This window comes from Dermacentor andersoni, chromosome 3 (assembly GCF_023375885.2).
Source record: "Dermacentor andersoni chromosome 3, qqDerAnde1_hic_scaffold, whole genome shotgun sequence".
NCBI lineage: Eukaryota > Metazoa > Arthropoda > Arachnida > Ixodida > Ixodidae > Dermacentor > Dermacentor andersoni.
The window spans coordinates 55765880-55787054 of NC_092816.1; the positions used below are offsets into that span (position 1 = coordinate 55765880).

At 47.2% G+C, this 21175-nt stretch overlaps 1 protein-coding gene across 1 annotated transcript in view; it reads right to left on the reverse strand.

Annotated features, from left to right (window-relative positions):
• Positions 1–17059, reverse strand: part of LOC126520798 (cationic amino acid transporter 2-like) — a 97834-nt gene extending 80775 nt beyond the window's left edge. Inside the window, exon 1 of the mRNA XM_050169587.2 lies at positions 14112–17059. Within this exon, the coding sequence (XP_050025544.1) occupies positions 14112–14454 (343 nt within the window). The 5' untranslated portion in view covers positions 14455–17059. The remainder of the gene's footprint in view (positions 1–14111) is intronic.
• Between the last annotated feature and the right edge of the window lie 4116 nt (positions 17060–21175).

Genomic DNA, 21175 nt, shown 5'->3' on the forward strand with positions numbered 1-21175 from the left:
TGTATCGTAATTCACGTTTAACTTCCGAACGCGGAGATGGGCTCCGGTCTTTACGAAACCGAAAGCGCTGGTTAGTTCAATATAGCAGCGTATATGCATGCGCTTACGCATAATCGCGGCCGCCGACGATGTAGACAATACGATGAAAGAAGTGCCGCGTCATCACGTTACGCTAGCTTTGACCCCGGCTTTCTGCGGACAGTCGGAGATCTCCCACTATCTGTGTCACACGTGCTATAGCTCGGCAAGAAACGAAAAAAGTAGCAGTTTCGCCCGGGAGGCGAAGCAAGACATCCATACGAAGTAAGGATAGCAGTTTTATCGGTCGCATAAGCTTGTAAACATTCGCTTACTAACTAAATTAACAAGCATGGCGTCAGTGCGCACAGGCAAGCGTGCACACATCACACTCGATGACTGCGGACACTCGCTGTCAAAACGTTGGCGTGAGGAAGCGCGGCAGCAGCAGCGAGCGTGCTGTCTATCATTTCAACGCAAACTCAGCGGCGAGAACACAGCACACGCAAAGCTACGAGCCGTCGGCCCATCTAGACTCTGCCCCTCAAAAAAGATCGCTTTCAAGATAAAGGCCCCGCGCAATCGCGCGTTGCTGCCGAAGTACAACGCCCCCCGTACGCCCTCTTGCGCGCGACGGAAGACGGCGCACTTCCTCCCCACTTTCCTCCCTTGCTTGCGTGAGATTGAGTCGCGATCGTCAGGTCATCATCGCACCCTTTTACTAGCCCATAATATTCTTTTTCTCAATCTCTCTCTCTCTCTAGAGAATACTGCGCGCGGCGACAGTGTTATCGCGCTGCGATGTTATACGGAACATCACGGCGACGGCAACAATGCGCCTGGAGTGTCCATATAATTGCTATCGCAATAAACGCCGAGAAACTCAGTCGCCCCCAACGTGACACAGCGGCGGCGCTATTCCCGCCTACACGACTGCGCAACAGTCAATGACGGGTGCAATGCTTCCTAGCGATGTTCAAGTCGACCCGCCATCTATGCTACACTGCACGACTCTTCTACTGGCCCTACCGGGTCGGGGAAGCTTCCACGAAGGTTTTGTATGCAGTGGTGTTACAACGTGGGGTCGCGGGAAAAGAGGATGTCTGCACCCTTCGGGTATAAGCGTGGCGTCTGCTCCGTTTAACGCCTATAAGAACATCCAGAATGGGGAAGTGGGAAACGAGGTTGCCTTTTTTTTTTCTAAGGCTTCGCAATCGAGCGAGTCGATCGGTCTCTGCGAGGCTCTCGCACGGGATTACAACAATCAGTGGCGCCAGAGGACATTACAGTCGAAGTCCACGGAGCTCTCGTTGGAAAGGTCTCTCCTCATCCACAGAGAGAGAGAGAGAGTCGGTGCTGCCTCTCTCGTCCGCGCTATAATTCCGAAGCCGCGACGGCAGCGTTCCGCTCTGTTCGGAAACGGCGGCGAAAATTACGCCGCGGACCTCGCAAAGACAAACACACACATACGCGCACGCAAGCAGGACAGGAGGCGACCGTGCGAATAAAGAAAGGGCCGGAGGTCGCTCGATCACCGAAGGCAGCGCCTCCCCGTTACTCTCGTCATCGAAAACAAAAGGGGGTGCACGACAACGACAGTCGATGGACGGAACAGGCGGGGCGAAACGAAATAAGCACTCGGTGTGACCTGAGTGCAAAAGCTCACTACACTAGTGCGCGCAGCTGCCGCTCCCCGAGCAGCCCGCGCGGGAGGTTGTACGTATGGTTTTGTAGTCCGCACGCGGACGCGCGGTTGCGACCCCCCCCCCCCTCCCTCCCTCCCACCTCGTCCTCCCTACACACACAGAAACCATCATCTCAGGCTTTCTCTTTTTTTCTGGAATGCTCGCCTTTGGGAAGGGACCCGTTACGAGCTAGACGTGTTCCGCGTACCAACGCTGCTCCCCTTCGCGTTGCTTATAGCTTATTTTTTCTTTCCCGTCATTGGCTCGTATATACATGCCTCTGTCCTTTGTTCTGTTATTTGCAATTTCTGAAGGCTGTAGCGGCCACGATAGTTTGGCATTTTCGGAAAAAAGCGCGCGGAAGAGCGATTTCTCCTCTAAGCCCCATCTCAATGTGTTTTTGCTATCAAAAATTCGCTTTAGTACAGTATATATATATATGAACCCTGTATGGTGTCAGTATAGTGGGACTCGCGTGAAATGACGATCGCGGTACATAATATAAATCGACGACGCTGTCGCTCCGCCCGAAGTGCACCACGACAATTTTATAGCGCGCGTCGAGTAACGCCCAGGAATTCACGAATAGCGACATGAAGCCAAGTTCTAGACGCAATTTTCTTTCTTTCTTTCTTTCTTTCTTTCTTTCTTAAAGGTCTCCCAGAAAGGAGACGAATGACGTCGTAATGGCGGCGTTGTAGAATGTTGAACGAAAGGGAAAGAGCGAGAGAGAGAAAGAGCGTCTGTTTGCATCTGTAAGCACGTAACACAACTGGCTCGGCGGTATAGATATCGCAGCAAATAGAAGGAAAGAAGACAGTCGGGGCCCGCATTCACGACGCGGTCTTTACGTTAGGTTAGGCGGTAGGAACAAGTACTAGCCAATAGTGGAAGCGAATAGATCTCTAACGAAAGCCAGCCAGCGAATGACAAGTCGTATACTTACGAACGGAAAGCTTTGTGAATTCGGCCTCTGACGTGTTCTGTGGGAGTAGGCGTATGGCAAACTGCGGAACGGGCGACAGAACGAAAAAATAAACGAGAAGAAACAACAAGAACAGAAAGACGGTGGAGTAGGCAGCGTTTTTAAACGTGTTTAGATCTGCAGTGGTTCGACCAGGGAAGTAGGAAACCGCTTTCATGCGGCTACAATTAATGACTCAAGAGTATTTTTTTTCTCCCGGCGATGTCAGTTAATACATTGTACTAAGACAGTAAAAGTCGAAATACTGAGTGCGTGACATGATTTTATTGAAACGAGATAACAGGAACTGGAAAGCACAGGTATGTTGGTTAAGTAGGAGAGAGCACCTGGTTAGCTACCCTACATAGGGAGTAAGGCAAGGGGAAAGGGAGAAAGGTGGGCGGAGGATGGGGATAAAAGAACGCAAGCTGGAGAGCACAAGCAGCTCCACTCGGTCGCCAATGTTTTCCAGCGCACGAGACAAGGACGTATTAGAAATGACACAGCGCTGAACTAACTGAAACGTTGTTTTCCCGAGAGCAAGTATCAATATACGCTTTACACCAGGGGGGAAACAAAGAAAGAAAGAACATAGAAAGTGGTGCAATCTGCGGGAGCAACCCGCCGCACGCTTCAGTTACGGCGCGATAGGAATACGCACTGACATACCTGTGACGATCACTTCTCTGGCGAGTCTTTTGTCTTTTTGCTTTCGCGATTACACGTGCTCGATCGAAAAGGGACTGGCAACCACAATCGCGACAATGTCGTGCCAAGACGGCCACTAACAATATCCTTTCGGCATTATGTGCACCTACATATATGTTATCGAAGCCGTTCGTTTAGGCATCGACCAAGTTGCCCTACGTACTCACTCTTGCCCACTAATGGAACAGTGTAAACGATACGCGCCTTCGCCACGCGCCACGAACTTGTCTTTACGCTCAGTTTCACAACCTGAGAATTCCAGTACGAGCTTCGTCCACAGAACGGCACTGCAGCTGCCCAGCCTGCGCTTCTGCGCTCCGGAACATCTGAGTGATTTATCTGAATGAAACGAGAAGTGTCGGCAATATATCGTGTCGCGTGGTTTATCTATAAGCCATAAATTATTCAATGATCAAAGGATGACAACGTGTCATGAAATAAGAAAGTGTTTCGACAATAAAGCGCATTTCGTAAACTTGCTTTGACAGCCAATATACATAGAGAGAAAAAAAGCAACAACACTTTGTGCAATTAAGCCCGCAGGTCAGTCGATCAAATTAATCAAGTAATACAATATAAGTAAACAAAACACGCAAGGATATACTAAGTTATGATTAGTTGTGGAAAAAGGAACGTCATTGGAGCCTACGTTTCAACAAGGGGACTCGTTCTTCATCGCCCTGACGATGACAAGTTCCTTTGTCATAACGTTGACTCCAGCGACGGTCCTTGTTCTACTATCATTCATCACTTGAAGCCTATATCTTCCTGTCAACTTCTGTATCGTAAGGACATACTAAGTATTACATAGAGAGAGAGAGAGATACAATCTTTAATGATATTCTGGAGTGCGCCTGACATGCTACTAGACGAGATATCACATTCCACAGAGAAGTACGCGGACGTACCCCAAGTGTCAATACAGAGGTACAATATATGGTTCCTCGGGGGACTCCGGTATTAAAATAAGTTCGCCTCCGTCACGACGTCACCGAAACGAGCGAACGCTATTGAGTGGCGCATCTCTACAAGTTCTTCTTTAGAGCTCGACAGAAGTGTGCTTACTGCCACTACAATCTTAATTTGTCACCGATTCATAGATCGCATGAAGTGCCTTGACCGACTGCTGTTGTGACGACTGTGCAAACAATATACATGTTGGCAGAAAAAAAAAAAAAAACTTCCTAAACCTCCCGACTACGTCTCTCAATCTTACTTTTGAGAATGTGCCGATAGCGCCGCTGCATTTTCGTGACGTCATGCTTTGAAGCAGGCTCCACGAGGCATCGAAACCAAATAACGCGGTCGCGAGCACGGTAGTGAGCACTCCATGGTTGAGAGAGAGAGAGAGAACAACTTTATTGAAAATGCCTGCAGAATCGGTTAGGTTCCCTCCACGCAGGGAGGACAAGCTTTTACCGCGACGCGGCCACTACGTCAGTCTCGTGCGTTGTGCTCCTCGAGGTCTTGGTTCCTCGCTACTTCCGCGGGTCCGAGAGGGCCGCCGCCCCCTTCCTCGGGGTGCTGCCCCCCTTCTCCTCGGTTTCGCGCGGTCGCTGCCTCTCTACAGCTGCCGAGACCTGCTGGACGGCCTTGAGTTGTGGCTCTTGATCATAGCTCCTCGTTGCAGCCTCTAGCTGCGGCGGGATCGTCGCAGCTATGGTTGAGAGCAAGGAAAACGGCAAAGAAGGATGCTCGACCGTGCTTCTCGCACCTCAGAAGTCACAGGTGGCGCTGTTGGCCATTACGATGTCCGACGCAGTAGGCGAAAGCCCATTTGTAAGACGTCGTTTCACAAGAACGTAGATGCTACAAAAGACGCCACAGAGGAGCGTTTCAGACTAAAGGTCAACTGCAAAGGAATTTCACTCTTGCTTAAATGTGTAATAAATTAGCATAAATTAGCGTCTATTTTGGAAGACTCCTTCTTGAATCTACGTTACAATATATACTACCGAGACGATCTTGCCGAGGCTGCCGTGCGGGTAACTGTTTAATTATTTTATTAACAGCCTTCAAATTGCGGCTTAGCAGGTGATGCCAGCATTTGGTAGTTAGCGGCAAAAGGAAAAGAAAGAAAGAAAGAAAGAAAGAAAGAAAGAAAGAAAGAAAGAAAGAAACTAGGAGGGAGGGAGCGTCACGAGATAAAATTGAAGCAAGAAGAAGTCGGTCCAACACGTGATCACGCGACGAGAGGCTTTTAGTGTGTATTCCACTCCGCGCTAACGGCGCTCTGCTGAGAAGACAAGGGGGTGCGACAGGCAAATTGCGGTTTCCACACTCGCGCGCGTTGCAGCAACGGCGATAGGCGTTACATGTAGCAATAAACGACTAAAGTCACGCAAGCCCGGTCGGTCACTCCCGCCGCATTAAGATTCGCACGGGTACTGCATTGACGTCAGCTGCCACCCGCCTATGCGCCCCTGACCGCCCAACCAACCTTTGGCGCGTCTTGTCCTTGCCGTCCTTCGCCCAGCTGCTCTCACACGCACACTGCACGTCCTGCGGGGTTGTCCTGGACTGCGCTCACCAAGGCGCAAGTACCTGAAGAAAGTTGGGCTACGCCTGAGCTGCCCACCTGACTACCATCCTTAGGTCTACGGTCCACACTATAGGGTCTACGCTGAACTTCATCGAAAAGACCGTCCTTAAAAGATGGCCGGTAGTAAGCGACTCGAAAAGCGGAGCCGCAGACTTTAGAATCAGCCTTGTAGCACGGACCATACGAACAACTGGTGTTTGAGATCAGAGAGCTCCTGCATACCTTAACCGAGAAAGGGCATTATGGCATTGTGGGTAACGAGCACGCCGATAACGCCGCTCGGACAAGGTCTTCAATACAGGACACAAGAATTGACACCCATGTCACGCTAAGATGCAGCTATAATAATACTTCACGTGCTGGTATACGAGACGTCACGCCATCCAAGTGGCACAAACGAAGTTTTGAAAACGACCAACTGCACCACTTCGACTCTTCGCTCTGCCTTTGCATCCCACCAGGACTCCGCCGACGCGATGTTACCCGGCTTTGTCGGCTGTGCATGGTTATAGGAGTTGTCTTTGCAAAATATGTTGCATTCTTTATTAGAATGGCTTACAACGCTGCCTGCGATGACATGTGGTCTCGAGGAGACATTTCAACGCGTCTTGTGCGACTGTCCTCGACGCCGTGTACATGAGACAAACCCCCGTGGCTGCCCTGTAGCTCGTACCGACGAAGACATCAGAACGAATATGTTTAGAATGCCTCACAAGCCGTCGCATCAGAGGGTCACGAATGCATTGTTGCAGTTCTTGCGAAAAACAAACCTACACGAGCGACTCTAGCACTGACAAGTGTGTTAACTGTTTTCCTGTGCTGTGGACGGCAGTGACAGTGTGCATGTACTCACTTTCTCTCTGTTTGCAGCATATTTTTCTACGTCTTTTTTTTGTTGTAATAAATGTTTTGCGAGCTTTCATAATGTCTGTACTGGTATATTTATTTCAAGCGTGAAATTTTCTATGGGGGCGCCTCAATATCTACGCTATTTGAAACGAAGTTCTTTACTCAATCCAAGAACATTCCCTGCAGTTGGGCCTTTATCTGCCACCTGGAGTTCAATTATGCGCTCCGAAATCTGAGTGCACGAACAAGCGCTCTACCAGAAAGCAGTTCCTGGTGAAGAACCAGAAACAACTCGTAGAAAGCAACTATAGCTTACGAAAAAAATTAGCGACGGTTACTCAGATAGTCACTCGTGTGCAGTAGCCGTTCAACTGTAAATTGATGCAGATACGTGAGTTCGACTCCCAGGGGCGGTGGTACATAGGTAAATCTTTATTGTCAACTTACGGTGAGGTTATATGATAAGTTGATTGGATACACAGCATGTAATATATGAAGAAACTGCTAACTGCAGCACCATTCTTTCCGTGAAATGGCAACCCTGTGCTCCCACGAACACGCTCAGCAACGTTGTCTTGTTCCCGTCAAGCGATTCAGTCAGTTCTTTTTTCGCCCACCATAGTGCCATAGTTTCCTCATCACATACATAATAATTTATAGGATGATATGATCACGACCCTGATCATGACCCTGGCCATGATAAGGAAATTTACAGAAGAATAAAAGTGGGTTAGAGTGCATACGTTAGGCGTTACCAAATTCTGCCAGGAAGCTTACCACTGTCGTTGAAAAGAAAAGTGCCCAATTGCATTCTACTGGTGCTAACATATGGAGCAGAAACGTGGGGGTTAATAAAGAAGCTCGAGAACAAGTTAAGGACCGCGCAAAGAGTGATGCAACCAAAATTGTTAGGCGTAACGCTAAGAGAGAGAAAGTGAGCGCTGTGGATCAGAGAGGAAACGGCGATAGCAGATATTCTAGATGACATTAATAGGGGAAAAAATGGAGCTGGGCAGGCTATATAATGCGTGGGGCAGATAACCGGTGGACCATTAGAGTTAAAGAATGGGTGCCAAGGGAAGGGAAGCGCAGTCGAGGGCGGCAGAAAATTAGGTGGTGCGATGAAATTGGGAAATTTGCGGTCGCAAGTTGGAATCAGCTAGCGAAAGACAGGGGTAATTGGAGATCGCTGGGAGAGGGCTTCGCCCAGCAGTGGAGACAAAGAAGAAAGGCTGCTGCTGCCGATGATATAGGATGGTATGATAAGGATAATAAAGGCTATAAACTAACGACGACCACTTGACCACAGCTCAATGGACAGTACAGACGCCCACAGGAGACCCGGTTTTCTCGCTATTAATGGATGTCGCATGTATAAAGCAACGCAGCTAAATGGCTGCGCACATCATGCTAAAGCGAACTAGCGGTGATGGTAAAGTTAATGGCAAGCAAGGAAGGAAGCACTACGTTTAATCAGTCAGATAACTGCCCTTCTTCGCTCCAAGTTAGGTTTCTAGCAAATAAACGAGGGCGAGCTAGTCCTTCAGTGAAAATACCGAGCACTTGCAGTCAGTGCCTCTCGACTTGTTTGCTCACGCCGAAGACTATAGACATGGCTGCTCCGAGTTTGAGATTCGAATCAGCTCAATACGACTCGATTCCGTTCGGCCCCGCTTAATTCGATTATACGCGTCGACTCTATACAACGGCCAAGTTGCATATACTGTGCGCTGCTGGCGTGGGCTGAACGCGAAATCAAATACACGGACGGTCTGTACATGCACCCACTTCGCATTTCACTTGGACTTAGCTATACATTTGTTCGTTAGCTAAGTGCACGGACTGATTTATTGTGCAAGTAGTGCCTAGTTCTTCAATTAGTCCAGCTGGAGAGGCGAAATATCAGCCGTTAATACATATATATATATATATATATATATATATATATATATATATATATATATATATATATATATATATATATATATATATGTGTGTGTGTGTGTGTTAATAAGTGCCAAAGAATAAAAGAAAACGCTTGAAATAATTACAGCATGCAAACCGGTGAATCTGTATTCATTGCGTCAAGCTTCAACTTCGTATAGACTTGCGGGATATCATTGCCATAGTTGCGTGTGATTTGTGTCCGATCTTTTGTAACTTATCGTAAACCGCCTGAAAAACATTGTTGCGTTATAGGGGCCGTCGACAAAACGTTGCCAACGTTTCGGATGCGACTAAAACATAGATCAAATCGAATTCCAGAGCGCAGGGCTGAATTTGAAATTGTCATAGCCACGACTTTTCTGCGGAGCTTCCATAAAGCGGCGCAAGAAGACAGGAAGGACACGTTCAACGTTAGTTCCGGGTAAGGTCACGACGCAATGAAAGTGACTCTAAAAATAAGCTCATTTACAGGAACCCGACAAAAACGGTGCCTAGTTCGCTTGTCGGGCAGATATGTATATTTTTTTTTCCTGTCGGGGTCGTGTAAACGCTATAACCGGTAACGTTGAGCGAGCGTCGAGTCGGGCTGAGCCAGTCCGATTGCACCCCGGGGTTGGTTGACCCACCCGACCCATCTGAAGTGAACATGTAAACGGGACTGGTTGGGTCGGGTCGACCCGCCGTGGAGGCAAAGTGGCTTTGGTGTCGCGCTGCCACAAGCCCGAGGTTCCCGGTTCGAATCACAGCCGCAGAGACCGCATTTTGATGGGGGCGAAATGCAAAAAAAAAAAAGAAAAAAAGCGTGTACCGTTCATTGGGTGCACGGCAAAGAACCGCAAGTGGTCAAAACCAGCCCGGAGTACTCCGCTACGGCGTGCGCCTCACGATCATATCGCGGTTCTGGCACGTATAGAAGTCATGAATATTATTTAATATTGTTTTTGGTCGAGTCGGTGAATCGCAGCCAGGAGCGATTGACGGAACGCGCTGTCTTATCTCTGGGGGCCTCAACGCAGGCTGTCGCAATAATCTCGCCCCCCCCCCGCCCCCCCCCTCCCGCCCCCCACCAGGTCGAGTCCGACTGTCGCAGTTCGACTGCTTACCCGACCCGCTCCTGTGTGGGGTCCTGTAAATGTAGCCGACGAATTCCTGTTTACGCGGACGATTCGTACCCATTTAACACGTCTCCGATACGTGCGCGGAGGTTTAATCTAGAACTACTTACAATCTAAAAATTGGCAACGCCGCGACACTGTTGTTCATTAAAGACTAACTTATTAAGTTATTTACTAAAATTCAATATTTTACAAGTCACTATAACACAATTTGGGATATCCACCATCGGCACGAATTTCCACCAGCCAGAAGACTATCTTCTTGCTTGAAATTCCCTGTTCTTTGGACTTTTCTTTGTTTGCAGCGGACAAGGTGTCTAAATAAATGAAACAAAACAACTAAATAAATTAGAATGGTGTACACGATATATAACTTCCTACAGGAATCACTACTGGAATCTTTGGCGTCGGTGTTAATGGGAACTGCAAGTACGTCGGTTCAGCCAGCGTCGAAATGATGGCTAGTATACGTGAATTTGCGCTAATTTCATCCTTCTTGTTTCAAACTGCTTTGTCGGAGGTGATCACTTACGAGAAAAAATTTCCTCATAAATGCAACAATTTTGAATGATTATGCGCGTGTGCAAACTTACTGTCTTATAGTGCGTTTAGAAAAAATACGATTTCTTGCAGATTTGGGAACATAATGCGCCATAAACAGCGCCGCATCAAGGTATGAAGACACTATTCCGAAGATCAAGGTAAACTCACGTACACATTCCCATCGTAGATTTACGATCGCGGCGTCAGGGTTCCTTCGAGATGAGAGAGAGAGAGAGAGAGTAATATAGGAAGGCAGGGATGTTAACCAGTCAATAGTCTGGTTGGCTACCCTACGCTGGGGGAAGGGAGAAGGGGAATTTTGTAGGGAACTCTATAATGTAAAGTTGAACCCATTTATAATCGAACGGGCTTATGCGCTAAAAAGCAGCTCGATATGCAAGGTAATTAGATGAAGCGAAGCTGCTCTATAACGAACGTAAACTAACTTTGGCGATGCGTTCGTTTTTATTCCGATTTGTTAACTACGTTGGAGAAAAGAAGCAAGCGAGAAAGCAATTTATCGATAACAGAAACTACGCGCAGCAGGCAATAATTTTTTGCCTGTGCCTTGCAGTGGTCTGCAGCGTCGCTAAGGACGGCGTGCAAGCGGCATTATGACACTCCCAAACTGGCGCCCCGAGAACGATATATATATATATATATATATATATATATATATATATATATATATATATATATATATATATATATATATATATATATACAATGCACAGTTCGTTATAATGACTTACTACACACGAGTACCGGTGAGAAAGTTTTCGCGTGTTCGATATAGAGAATAATTCGCTTTATCCGGGTTCGACGCATTCGCGTTCTCGGGCGAGACGACATGTCGCCAGCCCCTACAACAGACGCGCACAGTAACCACGGAGCCCGTCACGTGTGCCTGACGGATGGCCAGCTGTGTCTGCCTGTCCGTCCTGGAAATGCGTCTTTCGTGCGGAGTACTGACATCGCTTGACCGAAGCTCGTGTGTTCGACCATGGTGGCGTCAGCGCAAGCAGAGATGTCGCGAGATGTCACCGGCGTGTCGAGCGAAAATGACGGCCATTCCGCTTCCTCACTTTTTAAGCCCCCCCCCCCCCCCCCCCCCTAGTCATATCTCAGTCAGTATTCTTTGCGAACGAGTTCCAATGTGGGTGTCGAGCTTCAAACGTCGTCGCAGCTTTGATTCGTGGCTCTTTTGGTATACACGAATCGAACCTACAACCACAGCTTCCTTTCGGCATTGGGCATCGGGGCCTTTTCAAGCGCAAGAATGCATAGGTCGGTATAGGCTTTGTCGATTGCAATTGAGAGACGACACAGTTTCAACACGGCGCCCTTTTAGTTGCAGGGAGCAGAAGAAAAAAGCCCAGAAACGCTATTCGTTTTACGAGTGAGTGAAGAGATAGCGGACAATAATCGCACCGAGCGCATTTAACATTATGGTTGCATAAATGTTGGGATGGGCGGTTCGCGGCCTTTTAAAAGATGCGAGGGTGGCGAAAGGACAAAGTGTCGGAGATCTGGCGAAAGATCACGTGTATAGCAGGATGTGTCAGTATGTGTTATAAGTCATGAAATTGATCGTTTGACGACATATCGTCTGGTCGGGTAGCAAATTCATGTCACACGGCAAAGAACATCGTCTAGTATTAACACATCTTGACCGTCGTCTTTAATTTTTCTTGTGACGCAAATGTGTCATGGTGGCTGAAAACTACAACGTAAAAAGTCGTCGTTGCTGGACCTCGTCCGGCGAGCGGCATTGAAGGGTGAACCACGTATCCACCATATAGTCGATGGCAACCTAAGAATGCAATGGCAATACACTGGCTGTCCCAACTCAAAGGCAATTTGTACAGATGCGGCAGCCAATCGCGTTCGTTCGTTTCCGTGACCGGAGGCGAACTTCTGCTCGGACGTACACAGCGCAGGTGGATTGCGGTTCCGTGGGCGGAGCTTGTACCAGGTTTTTTACATCAGGTTATCGAACGTTCTCCACTGAATGTAAACCATCGAATGTAATCCGCACACAACGCTCTTTCCAGCGATGCCTTACGCTAAAGGGAAAAAAAATAACATAGAAACAATGAACACGACTGTGTTGAAAATGAACGTGGCTCAATTTCTACGCTGTCACGTGCCTAGCGCACGAATATAAGTGCTAACACTCGCCTCTGTGCACTCCCGCGGCAGCTTGACCACTTCATGTAAACAAACGCAGCTCGTTGACAGCACCTGTCACAAAGGCTGAGCTGAACTTTCGTCGCATTGGCGCGTCAGCGGTACGGATTGTTCTCTCGATAGCCTTTTACGAAAACGAAGAGCGATGTCGCGCCCATGTCATAACGACATTCTCAGCTTGCGTTGTACGACTAAGGGGAAACGCAGGCCCTGCGACTACATCACGGGCTGAAATTTGTAAGTTTCACCTCCTAATTCGAGGACGTTTACGAGCAATTAGATGACGAATAACGAGACGTGAGGTGTGGGGGTAATGTCCCCTACAAGCCCACGCGCCTGTCATTACAGTACTGTAGATGTAAATTACTCAAGCTATTCCACGCATTTCTTCTCTGTGCCTGACCTTTGGAACGTTTGCACATTTAATTCGGTGCCTCAGTGTGTAATTGGCGTCTAAGTTGATGTCGGCTTCAACTAGCAACTCGGTTGTTACTTTCCCCAGTAGCTTTTTAATGACCACACGCCAGCCATGACGCGGACTTAGTGTCGCATCTTCTGTCGCACCATGGGGTGACTTTCATCGCGTCATGGGCCGTTGCGGAATTGCTTTTGCTGAATCCACACCGGCATTCGCTCAAACGGGCGTGTAATTTTTATTTATTATTTATTTATTTACAGGCCTCCGAGAAGGCATTGTGTAAGGGGGGAAATACGGTAACATATTAGTATGGAATCGGGAAAAAGAAACATCAGTATAATGAAAGGAGTACGCACGCAACATGGAAATACGATGTTTGTCTTTTGTTTTTTTCAGAGAATCGCAGTAGCAGACGACGCGTTCACGCCACCTGTTTTTAGATCGTAGGGCTGGTTAATGACCGCACTAACTACGAAGCGGACAAGAGCTCAATTCGTGTCGCGTCACTGTGCCAAACGTTGCTTCGATGCGCATCGCGAGAGACAGCGGGTGAAACCGTGTTTTCGATCGAAACTTGTCTCGCGGCATTGCAAAAGAGAAAAAAGTATATTCTTTACGTCCGGAAAAAAAATAAAAAGAAAGAAAGAAAGTAAGATGACGTCTTTTTTTTTTTGCTTCTTCAGTCTTCTGCTTACGGCTCGTCCTACCTCTGGCTCAAGTGTGTCAGACGATTGATTGCATAGCTCTACTACAGCTGGTGCGAGCAACGCCTGGACACTCGAAAACGAAAGCAGTTTATATCCCGCTCACGCGCAGCGCGTCACGTCGCGTATAAAGTTCAGCGCGTGACACAGTTTACAAAGGAAAGCCACCTGATTAGTACTCGTAAGCAATTTGCCTACGCGCTCCACCATTTGCGTTGCCTAAAAATAACATGCCAGTACGACGTGTCGGGCGAGATGTCTTTTTTTTTGTTTTCTTCAATAACGCTAGTCTGCAGGTCTGTTCCAAGCTATAAATTTGAACTCAGTTGCACTCACTGCTGCAATAGGAAGAGCCGTTCTGTCTCCCGAGTGTGACGGCCACAGACAGCAACAACAACAACCGAAAGAAAAACGATGTCCGAGCTTACCGGCCAATAATGATGCCACGGCAGCCACGAGCAGGGAAGGTACCACTGCACCCGCGGACACTACGGCCGCGGCGTTGCCCACGACGACGAAGACACCGAACGTCAATCCCGGCGCAATCGCCGACACTATGAGGCACAAACGAGCCCGGGACGGAGACTTGGACGACGACGCGTTGGACGATGATGACGACTTTTCGCTCGACTTCTTGGAGGAGGCTTTGGATTTCACTCCGGCCGAACCGTTTTCGGTTCCCGAGGAAAAGCGACGCACCTGAAAACTGTGCGGCGACTTTATCCGGGTCATCAGCGACCACAGGATCTCCCTGTTCCGACGACGTGCCATTGCTCGGGTTCCGCGGATCGCTTCGTCGGCGCGTATCTCTGTTTTGCCTAAGACATGCTAGAAACACGCACAAACACGCAACCGAACTTCTTCTGCGAGCGCACGCTGGAAAGTGCTGCTATTACGTTAGCGAGGCAGAGCGCAGCGCGCTGGTGACGCGAGCCGAAGAAAGCGCGAGTTCATGTTGTGTCCGGAGCGAACTATCATCGCTGCTGGCGGAGCAGCTGCGTCTGCGGCTCCTGCGGCGGCAGTGGCGGTGGCGGCCATCTTGATTTGGTGCGTCGTCTGCCAGTCGAGGGGAAATTTTTCGTCTGCTTCCGGCGCCATCCAATCGTGCTTCCGCACCGGGGCACGTGACTTGCCTCTCTCTTCAGAGCGAGGAACGAAAGAGAGAGAGCAAGTGAGAGAGCTCGGGCTCGCGCTGGCGAGCGTAGATCGATACATACACGTCGCTGTTTTCTTTACATATTTCTGTCATTCTTTATTTTTTGCCATTATTTTTTCATACCCGTTTCGGAATTAGAGTTTCTCATTTTTGTTCTTGTGTGCAAGCCCTGGCCTAGTCTCGTTGGAAGCCGCTTTGATCGAAGAAAAAAAAAAGATAAAATGCAGAGAGCAGTTGAAGCGCCTCGTTTGTAGCTTCGCGCTTACCGGGATTCCCCGTAGAGTGGTAGAGTTCACCGAGCCTGGTGCCGCCATCTGTCGATCGAGTGTAAAACGCTTTCGTTGTATAAGACGCGCTACGCGAATGGTTGAGCGCGCGTCAGAGAACTGTGTCATTTTTCCCCCCCTTCCATCATGGCAGCTCCAAGCGCCGAGAACAGATGGAGAGAGGAAATGTTCGATACCTGCCGTGCAAGGTTCTAAGACGCGGCCTGGTACTAAAGTTCTCCCAGCATTCGCATCGTGGTGTTATTGTTCGCGTTATTTTTCTTTCTTTAGTGCAGCATAAGCTTGGTTGTTTTTTGGCTCGATGAAATACCGCATGCTGGCTTGAATATGTCGACAGTTTCTCTGGTGTTCGTATAATGTAGTCCCAGGCTTCAAAAGCGAAGCAGCCTTTCGTGACATTAGAACCTGTCTGTTTATTCGTGAAGCGTTTCCGTTCGAATTTACTTGTATTATCGTCTCACGTTACGTCGACGTCGTGCCTCGATTGCTCCGCCCACTTGAATTGAATAACACGGCCTTGCTTTTATATATCTATATATGTACACATATACATACCGACGAAAAGTAGCATTGTAATCCAATGCGATTATTTATCTCGCGAGCACAGCGTGGTGCGTCGTATCGTTACGTTCGCAAACAGCGCGTAAGAACGGGCCGTGCAGAAAGTCGACGCAAGAATGCGCTGCACTATCGATTGATTTTAAACGTGTAAGCGTTTCTGTGCTTACGAGAAAAACCGTCCGTCTCGGTAACACGATCGCTTTCGAGACAGAGCCCGCAGCAGCGAGCTACTCGGCCTTCGTGCTGCATGTCGCTTCAATGCGAACGAAGCGGCTGGAACACAGCGCTCACGAAGCTCTTTGCAAACTACGGTGGCGCCGGTGGCGTCGTGAATGCCCATCATGCTTCTGCATAAATGCTATGGTCAAAAAGAAAAAAAACACTCTACCCGCCCAAATGCTAAGAAACAAAATGTTTTAGCCGATGGTTGCCGGTACCAATCGGCTGCCTTTTGTTTCATTTTTGATATAGCAATGAAGGGTTACGTTTTCTCTCATGTTGCAAAAATAGGCATCAGGATTACAGGATTTTGAGCGGTGTAGAACTACACATCGTCGAATGTGTACATTTTCCTAAACATAAATACTGGCATAGGGTTAGAAAGTAGTTTGCGAAGGTAGTCAGAAAAACTACGGAGGTTATAAGAAGTTCTATTGTTGTGTCACTGCTGCACCGATTGCCTTATATCACAGTCGAGGAGTTCCAGTCAATTGCCCAATAGCGGATTTAGCTGGGAAAATATGTGATTTAGCAGAATGTGTAAAAAAAAAGAACATTGCAGGTAAACGAGGACGCTATCACAGTAACGGAAGCCTCTAAGCTAAGGCTTCCCTGTTTCCTTCACTCTCATAGATGTCAGTAACGCTCCACTCGGCCAGGAGGCAGAAAAAGAAAAAAAGACACGAAGGCTAACTAAACTAAAACAGAAAATGCATTTTCTTACCTTACCCTAGGTAATGGACCAGAGGGAGGTACAATGAAAATTGAATAAAAGCGACAGACATAGTGAGGGCACTGACACGCGATCACAACCGGCTGCGTTCACAGTACGCTATCTTGCAGCACAGAATCATGTGAAGCTAAAGCCGTTCTTGCAAGTTCGTTCTGCCCTATAAGGGGAATTATAAGGACACAAGGTCTTCACAGCCCTCTACTGCGATCGCTTATGAGGTCTCATTTATTTATACAACGTAACAAGAGACGCAACAACGCACCGATCTGGCTTGAGGGTGGCTTGGCTCGTACTAGATTTCACCGATCATGATGAGCGCGAGGTTGGTCAGGTTGATCAATGCTACACGCTTATGCATCTCTGACAGAACATTACTCAGCAAAATTATTATTTCGCGTTCGGCACGTAGCTGTGTTGTTGTTCAAGGCCTGTATGTTAACTATGATGATGATATCATCATTATCGCGTTACCGCACTCGTCGAGAAATGCATCCAGCTAAATCATTTTCGGTCATCGTGGTACGGTAATACGGGACGGTAATACCGTACCGGTATACCGCAGGTAAGATTTCACTGCTAGAACTCTCGAATAACACGCATATGGTTGCTTTACGCTTTAGTATATTCGTTAGCCGTGCCGAATCTCAATGTAATTGTTTTTTTTTTTCATATTTATAAACGGCGTACTTATCAGTCCAAGTGACGGCGTCAAATTTAGCCGTCTTGATCAGACATGTTGTTCGCCTATGAGGTGACCCATGGCGTTACACATTGAACAAAGATTCTTAATGTGCAATGTTCCGCGTCGCAAGAGTATAACGGGCAACATTCCGTCATTTTCTGCCCGGCATTTCTGCATTAAGGACTATTTATGGGTCGACACAAAAAAAAAAAAAAAAAAAAAAAAAACATCTAATAAGTATTCTACCTGTAGTGACATATTTCAGAGTTGATTTCCTGTGTTTTGTACAAACGTAGATAATGATGTTGCGTTAACTCCATGCTACACTCGTCTCCTCGTTTTCTGTTTCTCTATTTGTTTTTTTATCTCTCATTGTTTTGTCTATCACATTTGTCTTCTCTGTACATTTTGTCTCACGTATCACAATTTATGGGCACCAGTACGGAGGCTCCGTAGCTGTTAAAATATAATAATAATAATAATAATAATAATAATAATAATAATAATAATAATAATAATAATAATAATAATAATTATTATTATTATTATTATTATTATTATTATTATTATTATTATTATTATTATTATTATTATTTTCGGCCACGGCGGCCGCATTTCGATGGGGGCGAAATGCGAAAACACCCGTGTACTTAGATTTAGGTGCACGTTAAAGAACCCCAGGTGGTCGAAATTTCGGAGTCCTCCACTACGGCGTGCCTCATAATCAGAAAGTGGTTTTGGCACGTAAAACCCCATAATTTATTTTAATTTATTATTATTATTTGACCAGTTGCTGTACATGCCTGCTTCAGTAGACCTGTCAACTGCCAGTCAGCCAACGTTGAAGCGAAAGTCAGCACTGAAGTGCTGGCTGCTGTGACACCGCAGGGATTGTTGCTGCTTCTAGCTCTGTGCGCCCTCGGGCTGCCTTTGTGACAAAGCTTTGCGCCCGACCCCCATCCCTTACAGCTCGCCGCGCACCTACCAGCAGTTGGTGCAAAGCCCCTGTCCGGCACTCGACTAAAGACGAAGCGCAATCCCTACGCGTCATTTCATGTTTCTTTTAATGAGGGCTCCTGTAAGCGTCTAAGGGATTCTTCACTGCGACCGCGGTCTTGCTTCTACAAGCCCTTCAGAGGTGAATGCTGCGATACTGTGATACTGAAAAATGTTCAGCGAGAAGAAAAGAAGCATCAGTGATGTGAGCGTTTTCTATTAGAATGTTCGTGGATTACGCACAAAGGTGAACAAATTTTTCTCCAACGTCATTTAATCTTGTTTTCCCATCATTGCCTTAACAGAGCCCTGGTTGTGCCTTGAAATACCATCTAGTTCATGCTTACCGCCCACTTATCAAGTTTTCCGGCGAGACCGCGATCCTTCTTCACCGATATCAAAGGGCGGTGGCGTCTTGATTGCGATCAACCAATCATTCAGATTCGTTCGGCGCCCTAATTGAGAATCTGCAACGAAATGTGTCTGGGCGGAGATTTTTGGTGCTGGTAGTAATATAGTAATAGGCTATTACTAGGAAATTCCTCTGTTGCGCCTGATATGAATATTGAGATGTACATGGCTATTCTAGTCACTATTTAACATGTTATATAGGCCCATGCGAACGATAAAATACTCATTATTGGTGATTTTAATACGCCTGGTATTTCCTGGCAGACTGGTGAAATTTCAACCAATTCTTCTTACTTATCTGCCAAGCGCAACTCGTTACTTGATTTTACAGCGTTTGCATCTCTGCGCCAATTTAACAGTATTCTGAACTCTTTTGGCAATGTACTAGGCCTATGCCTTAGCAACGCACAAGCTTTGAATGTGTCCTGGGGCGACGTTCACCTTGTTAAGCCAGATAAATATCATGCCCCGCTTCATATTTAATTACAATGCGCGATACCTAGCAGCAGGAAATTAAAGGATACAGGAACACCTCGGTCTTTTAATTTCTCAAGCGGAGATTACGTGGGTATTTATCACTATCTTAATAATGACAAGAAGCTACCTACGCGAGCGGTACTGCTACGTTAGCGTAAATGGTCAGTCGTCAAAACTTTATGCGGTTACAAGTGGAGGTCCTCAAGGTTCTGTCCTCGGCCCTCTTCTTTTCTCGCTGTTTATTAACGACGTTTCGGCAGTCATTCAAAACTCTTCAATTTTGTTTTATGCCGATGACGCGAAACTTCTCAAAGCGGTAAAAAAATGTTAACGATTGCGCCGCTGTTCAGAAGGACATTGCAAATTTTGCGTCATGGTCCGCTGAAAACAAGCTGGTCATAAATGCATCAAAAGCGAAAGTTGTAAGCTTTACGCGGAAGACTAACAGGACGTTATATCCCTATAGCGTTAAAGACCTTCTCCTGCCAAGAGCTCAGGGAACGAAGGACCTTGGAGTGTACTTCGATAGCTCTCTGAGTTTCTCGCCTCCACGCTCAATAGGCGAGGCAGCGTGCACTTCGAACCCTGGGCACAGTATGTCGGGTGACGAGAGACTTCAAACAACCTGGGCCATTTGTAATCTTATATAAGAGCGTATGTCCTCCAGTTCTTGAGTGCGCCTCCGGGGTTTTGGGGTGGCACTTGTAGGTCAAATTGCGAACTTCTCGAAAGTGTGCAAAAAAAAGTTCACATCTAAATTTAAACATCGATTGTTCCAAAAGCCTTCCATCTCCACAGGGCTAACACAGAGACTCACGTTACCTACCCTTACTAGTAGAAGCAATAAATCGGATGTTCTTTTTCTCGTAAAATTAATACCTGGAAAAATGTGCTGCTCGCACTTGTTTTCTAATGTGCTCTTTTACATTCCGCAGAAAAACACAACGAGACAGCGCGCCTTTCAGCCTTCAGATATTTGTGACCCTTTATCTAGAGTGCAGGCGACCATGTAACACCCAATCAGAGGGCCTGAATATCTTGATGCCTAATTTTAATATTTTCCTGAAAGAAGTTGCAGAGGTATTTCAATAACTGAACCAGCTTCAACTAACTTTCAATAACTAACTCATATCTGTTGTGTCTTCCGTACCATTCTGTAATCCTATCTTCCGTTTCTCCACTTTTGCTTTGTGTTCTCTTCGTGTACACATTTCATGCTCTCTTAAAATCTGCATTCGAGAAATTATTTTTTTTATGTGTGCGCGCGTGTGAATGCTGTGTCAGGTTGCATTGTTCTTTCTGTGCATTGTTGTGCCAAGTGCGCCAGCACCAGGACCCTCTAGGTTGTTCCTGGGCACGTTAATAAACACCTTTGATTATTATTATTATTATTATTATTATTATTATTATTATTATTATTATTATTATTATTATTATTATTAGGCGTTCTACTCGGCGCCATCTTATAGGGACACCTTTGTTTTGTGTTTTTGGCCTCATTTTCGACAAACAGCGATTCTTTCGCTGCATTTCTTGCGGAAAACGTGCGCACGCGACGTGTATTGCGTGGCCTGACAGCGACCTCGACCTGCTGAAGTCGGGTGAGCAGGCATTCACCTGTAACTTGCGCCAGAAGGCCGAAATTTGTGCGGATTAGGCCTAGCGGCGTCAACGTGCCACCCTCCCCATCGGTGGCCGCGTCTCACGTCGTGACAGATTCCGAGGTGGGTTTTTGATCTGACCGCCTTCCGCAGCCTTCTCCTTCGGGCGCTTGAGGGAATATCCCACCTCGGCGATGCAGTGGCGCAGCTGCGGAATGATAACGCACGGTAGCGCAGGGAGAGTGCGCAGTCATCCGCACAGCAAGCCGAAGCTATGGGCGCGCTTCGAACTGAGGTGCGCGTTCTACGAGACAAGCTTGCCAAAGAGCGTTGCCAAAGATCGAATGGTTAGCGCATCGCGCTGCTGGC